This window comes from Bipolaris sorokiniana (genome assembly GCF_000338995.1).
Source record: "Bipolaris sorokiniana ND90Pr unplaced genomic scaffold COCSAscaffold_14, whole genome shotgun sequence".
NCBI classification, from domain to species: domain Eukaryota; kingdom Fungi; phylum Ascomycota; class Dothideomycetes; order Pleosporales; family Pleosporaceae; genus Bipolaris; species Bipolaris sorokiniana.
Genome location: NW_006911908.1, coordinates 937,016 through 949,063, shown reverse-complemented (window position 1 = coordinate 949,063; position 12,048 = coordinate 937,016). Strand labels below are relative to the sequence as shown.

The following is a 12,048-nucleotide window of genomic DNA, read 5'->3' as shown; positions in this document are numbered from 1 at the left end:
TCACGCATTTGTGCAGCCTACTGCATGCTTGCTATGCATCAACAACTCGACTTGCCAAACACAAATGGTGCTTGATAATTATTATTATTGTCATTTCAATGTCGACTCCAACTTTGTGCACTGTCACTTCACGCTCATACAGGGTGCATATGGCGACATGGCGGAGAGCATTGGAGAGAGCACAGCGTGTCATGCCATGTCGAACAGTTCGCATTTTGATCTTGCTCTTGACCAAGCCGAGAGTGTCTCCCTGTCAACGAGGGCTGTTGCGTCGACTAGGCTCGAGTTTAGCCGCTCGAGCTTGTCTTGTTGGAGCACATCATAAGGTGCCATCGTGGGACCACCTGTTCAGACCGTACGCCGATCAGCCATGACCCTAACAATCGAGCCAGGGCCAGCAATATCCACAAGCTACCGGCTGTTAGTGCATGGGCGTCAAACAATAGTCAGGGCGCGACAGTTTCTACCTTTTCGTGCCAACTGAGCAATACACTCATGGCCTGGCCGCCGCCTTCGCCACCGCCACGGGCGTGGATCTGGGAGAAACCCGTAGGCTGAGGCGTGATGTTGCGCGTCGTGGCCGCTGGCGTCGATTGGGCCATGCCTTTGTAGCTGTAGCAAAGACGGTCAGTTGCTGTGCCAAATGCCGTATGGGTTATGTATGTGTGTAGGTATGGATACGTGTGTGTGTGTGTGCAGTATTCCACGTACATGTACTTCATCAAGACGTCCAGCGTCTCTGTTCCGCTGGGCGAGCTGTATATCCGACTAAGGATAGGTGACATATCCGATTGTCTTATCGACTGCAGGATCTCAATGACGACGGCAAGGTAAGTCTCCTGTGCGGCAGTCAGACACATCAAATTTGCTCAATGGTGCTTGGCCCGGACATGAGAAGACCGGTGACCGCATCAGCATACATACCTTTCCCTTGTCGTCAGCCCCATATGGTGGGTTTTCTAATGCGCTCTGCAGAGCGCCCTCATTGTCTCCGCCCCGCAGCTGCTGCCGTATCTGCTGCGCATTGTTCTGCACGTCGGCTGTCGACACGGGCGCGACAGCAGGGACGAGGGAGCTCAGGTCGAAGTTGGCGGGGCTATCCGGGTCTAGGGCATCAATGTTGATGGTGCGCCAATTGACAGTGGCCATGATGGAAGCGGCAGTGTCGGAAGGGAGCCAAGGTCAGATGCGGGAGTTTTGGAGTTTGGAGTTGGAGAGACGAGTGTTGGGGGCGGGGTGAGATGGCGGTGTTTGACGATACAGCAAGATGTCGTGCTGGCTGGTGGAGCTTGCGGTGAGCTGGACGCAAATCGGGACGCCGACTTCGTGGGGTGCAGTCGCCACGTCTCCACTCTTGTGCCACGCGTGGCAGCCACCACTCAGCACAACAAGACAGCATCGGGTCCTTGACATGGTCTGCCGCTTCACTGCATGGCCAGGGAGGGTTAGGGTAAGGTAGGGGGTTCCGCTCAAGCGGGTCACATTCACACATGACAGCGCGGACAAGTCATCATTGCATGTATGGTGCGACAGGTAATTATAGTAGTAGTAGTACATTGTTGATTAGTCTAAACCGATGCCGGTAGTGTTGTGAGACACCGATACCAAAGCCCAGGCAGTCGTTCTAAATGTTAGAGAGAAAAAAACCATGGGTAGCGGCCAACACATGCCCTTCGTCAAGAGCGTTGTGGCGAAACGCAGAATCGTCGCGCAATGCAGGCAAATGCCGCAGTCCCAAACCCAACGCGCTATAGTACAATACAGTCCATGTCTACAAAATGCCATTGGAGGCAGACAATGGATATCTAACCGTGTGTATTTTGTCCTCGAAGCAGAACAAAAAGAAAAAAAAGAAAAAAATCAAGTCCGTTTTTGGTATCTATGCCTGGGCCAAACCATGTCTATAAGAACGCCGTGTGAAACAAGAGTACTTTTTTGCCGTAAGAAAGTGTCGCTGAACGTGGGAGAAGATTGAGAGGCGCTCGAAGACGCCGAACAGGAACCGAGGAAGCGGGGGTATTAGGTTGCTGTCAAGAATCGAATCGGAAGGGTTGCGGAATGATTAAAAGGGCGTAATCTCGATAAGGCTCGGAAGCAAAGGCGCTGTGAAACCAGCGAAGTGCTCGGTCGTAATGGCGTTGGCGAGCAATTGGAAGTGAGACTGGTGTGGATGTAAGCTGATGTGCGACTCGAAATTTATCGAGGCATGTGTGACGTACAGTGCGCAACGTGCTATCGGTCGGGTCTCAACAGGACCACGATGCTTGGGATGAGATTGCAGGGCGTTGATGCAAGCCATCAAAAGCAAGGAGCAATAAGGTGGGGAAAAGCATTGGTCCGTTGAGATACCATGGCGAATGTCTTATTTGGTTGGTGGTGTGGTGGTGGGCGATGGCTTGGGAGTGCCAGTCGTGTCGTAAGCACCGCGGCCCATGTTGTTGGACTCTGATTCTCTGAGGATCATGGTGTTGACGAGTGAGTCGTGTGCTTTATAGGTGTTAGCGTCTTGTTGCACAAGCCGTGGCACGTAGGCAGGGCGCAGGTGCGTGTGCAGGGCAACGTACAGATTGAGGAATACAGCTTGTCAGCGAGAGCTGAACAGTTGGCCAGTGCTAGTAAAGCCCTGGCAGATGGAGATGGGCGGGAGAAGGAGAGTCGACGAGACGGGCGAGATGCAGCAAGCGGATAGGGCTTCGAGGGTGGTGAATTAGGTAGCGTGGAGATCCAGTGGACTGGCCGGGCAGTGACTGGTCAAGGGAGAAGAATGAGTGTAGATAGCTGGAAGGGAGTGAAGGTGATGAGTGTGTAAGAAGTGAATCCACAGGGCGCCTTTAGCCTTCTATATTCGCAGCTAGAATAAGGGGGCCTGTTACTGACTTGCCAGACGTGGCCTTGGCTTGTCGGCGAGACAAATAAAATGAGCGACTGTGCTTTTCAGGAAGCAAAACGCCCTGACTACATGACGTTCCGGGACCGACGGGTCTTTCGGCCTGTTTCATGGTAGCTCCCTTGGGCGGGCAAGGAGCAGGGTGATCTGCGCGCTGAATCCACGGAGGTGGTATGCCCCCTGTGGTAGCGGGACGCTAGAAGGCTGTACCTGCAGCTAGGAAGAGCCACGCCAACGGCTGGACTGGGGGTGTCAGCCGTCGTGGCATCTGCGACGAGCGCGCTGGCAGTCTCCGTAGTGTACATGCCCATCCGCCTAGCAGGGCCTGCTGACCACCGGCATTGCAACCTGCGTATGTATGTACATACATACTTGCCTATGAATGCAATGCTATGGTACTTACAGTACTCTCGACATTTGGCCCTCATGCCGGCCCAACTCGCTCGGGCACATCCACACACGTAGTGTACATGCACATACTGCCTACTACACAGGGCGGCTGCCATTGTTGCATCTTTTGCTTGCTTCCTCTGCCGCCACCCACTCACCCACTCACCCATTCACTCACCCATACACACACAAGCCTAGCCATGTCCTACTCACAAACAGTGCACCCTCGCCCGTCCGCGCTTGGGTGCGACGCCGCCGCCGCCGCCCAGTGTCGTGTAGTAAGCCTACTCCTGGCATTGACTCGCTGTGCCGCCTCCTCTTGTTGGCTCCAGAAGCAACGAGAAAAGGTTCACACGCCTCCCGGGCGTTCGGGAGTCCTTCCCCGGGCGCGGTCCGCGGCCTTTTTCCTGAATTACCTCTGTGCTGCTCGCTCTTTTTTGCAGCCCTGTGTGGATGCATGGGCTTGTCTGCTGTATGTGAGAAAGTGTATGGGCGGGTGCTAGCGACGAGTCTCTGTCTTCAGTACGAGAGTATGAAATTGAGTGCGCATGTGTGTGTGTATGGGCGCGCGCGTGTGTGTGCTTCCGTGCAGCCGGGTGACTGGTCGCTGGGAATGCAGTGGAGTTCCAGTCTGCTCCTGGCAGGATGAATGGGTGGCCACCGACGGGACAGCCTGCGACAGGCATCGTGGCCGGCGGCGCGCCATTCCCTGTGTAGCTTCACGGCCACGGTATGCGTGAGGATGGGATGGATGTGTGTCCCAATTGATCCCCTAAACCGCTGCCGTCTCCGTCTTTGTCTGCCGTATCGCCCGTGTCTCGCTCCGCCACGTGGGATCGCTCCTGCCTTGCGCACCACCCACTCACCACTCTCCAACACACACAACATCCACACGCACCCCCCCTTCGTCTAACCACCATCTTAGTGTACATTTGTTCATACTTAGATAACAACTGTGCCGCACAAAGCAACCCCTCGACGCCCCCTCAACCTTCTCACCACCCTCTCTCCAACCCTGACTCTTGCTCGCCGTCATGGCGTGCACCCCCAATCCCTCCTCCCAGCCACTGCAAAAAAACAAATGCTCCCGCTTTCCGTAATGAGAGCGATGCCCGGCTCCCTCTGCGCGCCCCGCGTCACACACGCACACACACACACACACACAAATGCTCGTCCCAGCTCGGCTGTTTTGTTCTCGAATGCTTTGGAAGGCGATCGCAGCCGCTGAGTCGCCGACCCATGTAGCATTCTTCCCACAGGTTGCACCGCACACCGACACGGAACCTGCCTGCGTTGCTCCTGCCTGCCAGTGCGACATGGTCGCTGCGCCGTCAGACGCGTCGTCATTGCAAGCTACCGGAACCCTCCCAGCCTTCCGCGCCTCCAAACCCACGGATCCTGCACGTAGCCGTCTACACGTCCACAACACACACGCAAACTCTCTCTCCATCTCTCGTCCGATGCGCCTCGCTGGCATCGCTGTCGTGCCAGCCTTTGCCCACATACCGCCCCATCGGCCATGAGACCTGTTTCTGCGCTGCTGCGTCATGTCACGCCCACAATATGGCTAGGGCGATGAGCTGGCCAGGAAACTCTTATCCGCTTTCAGGCTTACGCCGTAACGCTGGCACTTTGCACATTGGCCAGAATGCAGCCGTTATGCCAGCGACTATGAAGCAGTAAATCCCCTGCTCGCTGCGCCTCTGATTGGCTGCCGTCAAAAAGGCTCCCTTGTCGATAGTCGGGCAAGGGGCTGAAGCATCGCACTTAGCCTGAGACATCGCCCAGGGCATCCCCGTCCTGTCTTTCTTTTTTTCCTCCCTGGAAAAACAAGCCGAAAGCCACGCGACGCCGCTTGTGGGCACTGGATGCGTACATACTCTACTTACGGACGTACCTTGTTTGCACAGGCGATTTTCGCTTGTCTATCATCGTCACAATGACGCTCCTTAATAGATAAGATTCAAGCAGCACTCTTGTACATACATAGACTTTGTTGTCTTCTGAAACCTGCTGCTCCATAAGCTTTGGTATTGCAGATTGCCAACATGAGAGCTCTCAAACCTTGTGATCTTCAGCCCATGCTGATATGGCCTGATTGATTGGCTGACTGGCTAAGTGACTTACCATAACGGTATTTACAAACTGACCGAATGCACGCATATACTCAACCAGCTCGACAAACCAGTCTGCTTTGGGCCTCGTTGCGCTGCAAGGCCAAAAACTATACATCTTACACACATAGTCGCATACAAACATACTTTTGTCCGTTGCACCACGACAAGGCGCGCCTCGATCAACAAACAAAACCGTCTTTTTTCGGCTACCAAGACCATGGCTGCCAGTGTGAACCCTTACCTGACAGGTGGTGGACAGACCTCTCTCCACAGAAAACTTTGTCGAAATTGTGATGGCAAGGTGATTGCTTGCGGGGAGCTGGGAAGGTGGGTCTGAACGGCTTCTGGCATTCCCTTTTCGAGTGCGCTACTGCAGTGTGCAGCGGAAGTCCATGTTAGTGGAAGCGAATGGCCAGGGTTGCTTTCTCAAAAAGGATCAGCAGCTGCGAGAGATAACCCTGTCCACACGTGGAACACTTTTGTGCTTGTGGATCTTCGCCCTGACTACTGGAAGGGCGCCCGCGAAGCCGCTTGGCTCCAGAGCAAGTAGTGTGCCGCTGACTCTGTGGCTATGTCGACCGGCCCGGCCTGATGATGTTTACGACTACGTTGTCGGAAAAGGAGAATTTGTCCCGCAGCCAGCCATTTTACTGTACTAGTCGTTGACTGACAGGAACAGGCTGGGGGTCCAGGCGCACGAGACAGTATTAACCGGTGGACGTGTTCCCTATCCTCACGAGGCATGGCTTTACAAAGTCGTCTCTGCCAGCGTTTCATGCACGTCTTGATTCGGTCCTTATCGTATAATCGACATGCCATGCAGTACATATACACACACACATATATACTACACACAGACATGTCACCACGCCAGGTTAGACGTTTGTCCACACCCTATTTACCATATACTCATTGTAGTCCCTGTCCACGCTCGCTCGCTCGTCCACAGCCAGACCAAACATACTTTGTCCTGGGCCTGCGCAAACTCTCCCCACTAGCAGGCCTGGGTGCGATCAGCCAGGGTTGACTTTCACATCCAGGTACACACGTACATACATATGGTCATAGTCCCATGTGTATTAGCATCCTCGGTAACCCATTAGCACCCTGGTGATCTCCTTGGATGTCTTAGACTGGCGCCCAATCCAGCAGCGTCGTGGGCCACCCTTTGGGCTGCACAAACCGAGGCCTCGTCCGATCCGGTGTTCCCTGAGCCCTGTAGCCCTGTAGCAATTCGCGTGCCAGTCCCGCAACGCTGTCACGACTCGATCGGTGGTCGCACCAGCCAGGAGAAATTTCCGCCGTCGATCCCATACATCCCACTGCCCCGGCGCGCAACAGGCATGTACTGCTCTTGTATACTGCCCTGTACCTCGCCCTGCGTTGCACGGTGTCCGACCTCGTTTCGCTACCCTGTACTTACATGATTAAGTATGATCCGAGCCTAGACACGAGTTGGGAGTGCGCTGACGCTTCATTTTGCAGAGCACTTACCATGTGTGTACATGCTATGTAGTAGGTAATATCGCTGTAGGTTGATGGTCTCTTTCCCAAACACGGCGGCAACGCCACTCCGCCCCAGGGAGCCGCATGCAATCATGCATACAGTTTCGGAAGTGGCCCGATTATCGTCGGTGCCGCCTGCCTCTATCGATAGTAGCTGGTAGGCAGCTGCTAGGAGTAGAGTAAATCGACGCTTCCTTCTCTTTTCCGCCTCGCTCCTAAAGTAGTGCCCACTCACCAGTCTGAGTGCGAGTGTCACTATTGCTATGCACATGCACATGCTACTGCTACCGCCAACCTCGACCTGGTGCTGGTCGCGCCTTGTCCTCACCATGGTACACAAGATTCCCGGCGCCCAACGCCAGCACCTAGCTCCTCCCACCTCGCTACACCACGTCTATCGGTGGCTTGCAGTGGCCATGCAGGCACATGTCGTCGTGTCTGTATCTACTACGTATCTTTTGGTGAGGCCACACACACCTCCGGCCGCACAAAGGTAAGCCAATTCATCCACCCTGGTTGCATCCTACCACTGCATCTCGTCATAGCTACCTCTTTGATCCTACGCATGTACATGGTTACGAGCACACCGCAAATCAATGGCACCAATCGAACGCGTCGGTACCCCCTCCGCTTCACCTCAGCCCAAGCCACGGCCAAGCATTGCAAATAAGATTTGAACGTTGACTGTTCACGGCAACACACAACGACATGTACCCAAGTCAATCACAAGACTAGCTGGCCAGCGCATCGGCATCAACGAACACGCAATCTCACCTCCCCCTCGCTCCCAAGATAGCATGCTGGCACCCGCCAGCAAAAAACCCCTGTTCTGTGAGATTATAGTGACACACAGTCAGCAATACATACATACGTAACTAGCATGTACCTACATGCTTACAACATGGCTCCTCGTGCCGCCCACATTGTTGAACATGTGTTCTCGAACCATGTACCAAACAAAAACCCACTCGGTGCATCACGCTTTCGGCCAACCCGCTCTCGATTGGGTGGGAATAGGCTCTCTGGACCAAGCACGAAGGTTTGTCCTACATTGATACACGCACACAACCCCGGATGCTATGTACTTACAATAATCGTATGTATTACCTCAGCCTATCCCCCCACTTGCCGCGACCGGCGCTTTTTTATCAACTCCCCAAGATATGGCCTTAACCATTCAATCCCAAGACCGCGGATGGGGGTTTGTTTTCCGAACTTGTCGCGTTTACCTACTCATGTGGTATTCCATTCCCGTCTGACTTTCCCGCGCAATCATCCTTGAAAGCCTTGGTTAAGAACCATCATCCACCCCCTCCCCCGCCCGAATCTTGTTTACTTGGGGCTGTATTGTATATTTTGTCGACCCACTTCGCGTGCTAAACTGTATTATTGGCGTTAGGTGAGGGGGTTCTGTCTTTGCGTTTCGACATGCGGGCGCGCCGGCTCGCTTGCCTCATCTGAGAGCGAGAGTGAGAAAATCGATGACGTGGAGAAATCGTAAATGTTTTTTAGATCGCGGCGGGCGAAATCAGCATTATGGGCGGGGTTGAACTAGAGCGTTACGGTACTTGGTACATGCAAATGTTGATCCTCGGTATTCTCGGATACCCATTTTAGATGTAGTATGTAGGTATACTAGTATCGTATTAGGATTATGTAGATCTTTATTTTTTTCAGGATTCCTTTGCGAGCAGTATTTTTTTCGGTAAGTGGAAACGTTGCATATGACCAAGATTGCCGGCCACCTTTCAATATGGAGTATTTCCTTTACATGGAATATCATTTGTAGAGAGGTAAAAAAAACTTGAAGTTGTGAAATTGTCCTTTTTTCTACATAGATGTTGGGAGTTAGATAAGTACAACGCTGCTTATTTTGGGCGTAGGTTCATAAGAAAGTCGATAAGGTAACTATTAAAAAAAATTAAAAATATCTATCAGGAATTACTGCTTCTCCAAAGGTTGTCTAACGTATTTTTTTTTCGACTACGCGAAAAGGCACTGAAGACAAATAATATGATTTAAATACTTGAATTTTATTAAGCTACAACCGTTTATATAATTAATTCGCAAAGCAATGACTGCGGGCCACGATACACATGGCTATGGATCGAGATTCTGTGTATTTTTTTGCATGTACATATCTAAGTCTATGTTGCTAGTTGGGCCAAAAAAAATACATTAGTATTCGGTATCAAAGATGATGAAGACATGGAATCAGTGGGTAGTGAGATGTTATGCGAGCGGATAAAAAAAAATTAGCAAAAGTATATTCAACTGAAGGAACCATGGATAGTTGTCAACCAAATAAGAAGAACATTCGCGATCGTAGTGAAAATACTCAAGTATGGATAAAAGAATAGTAGAAGATATGAGTGTACAAAAATACTACAACTCGCATTGATTGTTGATTAAATAGTACGTACCTAGTATTTCATTTCCTAAAAATGACTTAAAAATAACTATGCCTAAGAAAAGAATATTGATAGTATGAAACTAACAAGGTAAATAGTGACAGTACAACTTCGGACGTGAGAGAAAGTAGCCAGTGTCAGGTCTATAAGACTCTAATATTAGTATCCAGTATCCAGGATGATAAATACGTAGCGAAAGTGGATCGTCACTTTTGATTAGGGTTAAAATTCAGTAAAACACAAATATGTACATACTTCAGTCTACGAAAGATAATATTTCATATATTGACTAATACAAGCTATTTGAAGTGACTAGATACAGTATTTCAGCTTTAAAAAAAAAGGTGCAATAGTCAATTGAGGAGAAATTAAGAACGCTTCTTCTTCATAGGAAAATAGTAGCAGGGGTAGATAGAGGTTACAATGTACAGATGGAAAGCAGCAATCAATGCACAGATGGAAAGCAGCAATCAATGCACAGATGGAAAGTAACGGTTAACGTAAAAAAAACTAAAACAAAAGACACAAAAGAGATAGTTATTGTAAAACAGAAGAAAATGGTATAGGACCAAAATTCCACAATTACCACCAAAAATCCATCCAAGACAAATAGTCGAGCCCGCGCGATGCTGTCTTGTCAAATCAAGATACCCCCACCCAGCAATACACAAATGCATTGAGACTTTCCGCACAAAAACAGGGTTCGAAGTCCTCCTTAGCTTAACCATTCCCCCCCAAAACTCCAAGTGTTTAACTCCCTCCTGAAGTCTGTAAACCTCCCTGCCCCACACTTAATCATCACCATCATTATCGTCATCATCCTCCTTGCCCTTCACAGTCTCCATCTCGACCTGGCCCTGCACCTCGCCCTTCGTATTCGTAGTCGTGATCTTATACTTGCCACCATCCCACAGATCCTTAAACGTAAGTTCCTTGGTACGACCAAGAGACTCGATACCAGCGATACGATCAAGCGTAGCCTCGAGGAACTTCTCAAACCCGGGTTCGGCACAGATTTCGTTGAAGGCGCGTTGCATGGGGACTGAGTCTGCCCGGACGACGGCGTGCGAGTCGATGGAGAAGATGGAGAGGTCGTGGTGTTGGCGGATGAAGTCGGAGCGCGTCATGATGTACCGGGCGCGGTGGAGGGGGATCGAGGGCATGATGTGGCCGGCTTTTGGGTCGTTGTTTGCGTCCATTTCGTGGTAGCGCTTATAGAGGGCGTGGGCGAGGACCATGGCTGTGGACTAGGCGTTTCGTTAGCATTTGATACAAGAATAGGTAGTCATGGAGGGCAACGTACGGCGTATTTTTGTTGATCCATGACATCGTCATCCATTTCCTCGCCGAGAATAGCGCAGTTGTTTAGGAACCAGATTTTTTCCATTTCACAGATGCTGTCGCACTTGGCAACCATGTCTTCGGATTTGGCGACGCGATTGAGAAAAGTCAGGCGACCGCCAATCTTGTCGTAGATTTCCTCGAGGATGGATTCTTTCACCTTCTCGCCATAGTACTTCATTCGATAGTTTCTCAGGGCTTGCATAGCACGATCTTTGGTGAGGTCCTTGATCTGGTGGACTTCCATACGCGTGGCATATTGCTTCAGTCGCTCAAAGACCCAGTACTTGTCCGAGTTGATGATGACAGTTGCAAGATTAGAGGCAGCCCATTGCTCAGCACGTTGTTGAATGAGCTCAAGGAGGTCCCTGCCGTCTTCGTCATCTCGAATCAAATGGGCAGAGTTGATGATGAGGATCAGTGGTCGCCCAATGGTTGCGCGTCGCCTAAGAGCTACCTTTTCAAGTTTGTTGAAGGCACGTTCAATGTCGAGAATGGGACCCGCGTCGCGTGGTCCACGGATGGAGAAGAGCGAGCCAATGTTGTCCTCGTGATATTCAAAATCGAGACATCGACCCAGCCGGACACGAAAGACTTCAAGGTCGGCATGAGCTTCCATCATGGAGCATCCTTCCCCGTTAATCTTGGCCATGGCATCAATCAGCATAGACGTCTTTCCCGTGCCCTTTTCACCAATGAGCAGATGGTAGCGTCCTTTGGTCTGGCCCCAGACAATCTTGTCAATCTTTTCCTGCTCATCACGGGGGATCCATCGGTCGTAGCCTTCTTCATCATCATCATCATCCTCAATGTTGCCTTTGGTCACATTAAGCCGCGTGGGTTCTGCACCGGTCTTGGGCATCTCTTTGCTAGTCGCGGCCAGATCAAGTACGGGATCGCCCTCACGAAAAGCATTTTCCATCTTTTCGAGCACGTTCCACTTGTAGTACTTGGTGTAGCCAATGCCCACACAGCCCAGGATAAAGATGCTCGCTCCTGTGGTGGCAGCGGCCTCGAACATTTTCCAGCCGGTACTACGCCAAGCAGCCTTTTTAGCCTCGCGTTTGTCTGATTCTGTCTCCGCTTCTTCCTCCTCCAGATGCTCAGCAGCATCGTCGACTGGGTTAGGCGCCTCGTTACCAGGAGTAGGAGGGCCAGACTGGCCACTCAGAGCGCGGACCCGCCGAGGATGACATAACCTTGTCCGCAGTACCGGGCCAGCCTGCTGAGAGGGGTACGCGAAGGGCTGTCGCAGATACGCGACTGGGAAGCGCATTGGTTTGGCCCCCAGGAGGGGCCGTAGGATTAGCATTATTGCTGTTGTCGGGTGCGTGCGCGTGTGCACGCGTAGTATCAAACACGGGCGCCGCTCAACCGGCCAAGACGAAAGAAAGAA

At 51.6% G+C, this 12,048-nt stretch overlaps 4 protein-coding genes across 4 annotated transcripts; 1 reads left to right on the top strand and 3 right to left on the bottom strand.

The window, feature by feature from the left end:
* Positions 1-26: 26 nt before the first annotated feature.
* COCSADRAFT_184393 (uncharacterized protein) lies at positions 27-1,296 on the bottom strand. The gene is made up of 4 exons (XM_007705740.1): positions 925-1,296; positions 712-839; positions 468-612; positions 27-411 (listed from the first exon to the last, which is right to left on the bottom strand). The coding sequence occupies exons 1-4, from the start codon at positions 1,147-1,149 to the stop codon at positions 349-351; spliced, it is 561 nt and encodes a 186-aa protein (XP_007703930.1). The 5' UTR covers positions 1,150-1,296; the 3' UTR covers positions 27-348.
* A 581-nt stretch (positions 1,297-1,877) lies between these two features.
* Positions 1,878-3,393, bottom strand: COCSADRAFT_193287 (uncharacterized protein; the record flags this gene model as incomplete). Its single annotated transcript, XM_007705739.1, has 5 exons — positions 1,878-2,161; positions 2,220-2,487; positions 2,565-2,747; positions 3,098-3,235; positions 3,291-3,393. 4 exons carry the CDS (start codon positions 3,391-3,393, stop codon positions 2,363-2,365), a joined length of 549 nt encoding a protein of 182 aa, XP_007703929.1. The 3' UTR covers positions 1,878-2,161; positions 2,220-2,362.
* A 744-nt stretch (positions 3,394-4,137) lies between these two features.
* On the top strand, positions 4,138-5,186 carry COCSADRAFT_40255 (uncharacterized protein). The gene has a single exon (XM_007705458.1). It carries the CDS (start codon positions 4,444-4,446, stop codon positions 4,798-4,800), a length of 357 nt encoding a protein of 118 aa, XP_007703648.1. The 5' UTR covers positions 4,138-4,443; the 3' UTR covers positions 4,801-5,186.
* Positions 5,187-10,102: 4,916 nt separating this feature from the next.
* COCSADRAFT_98410 (uncharacterized protein) lies at positions 10,103-11,928 on the bottom strand (the record flags this gene model as incomplete). The annotated part of the gene is made up of 2 exons (XM_007705738.1): positions 10,103-10,558; positions 10,615-11,928. 2 exons carry the CDS (start codon positions 11,926-11,928, stop codon positions 10,103-10,105), a joined length of 1,770 nt encoding a protein of 589 aa, XP_007703928.1.
* Between the last annotated feature and the right edge of the window lie 120 nt (positions 11,929-12,048).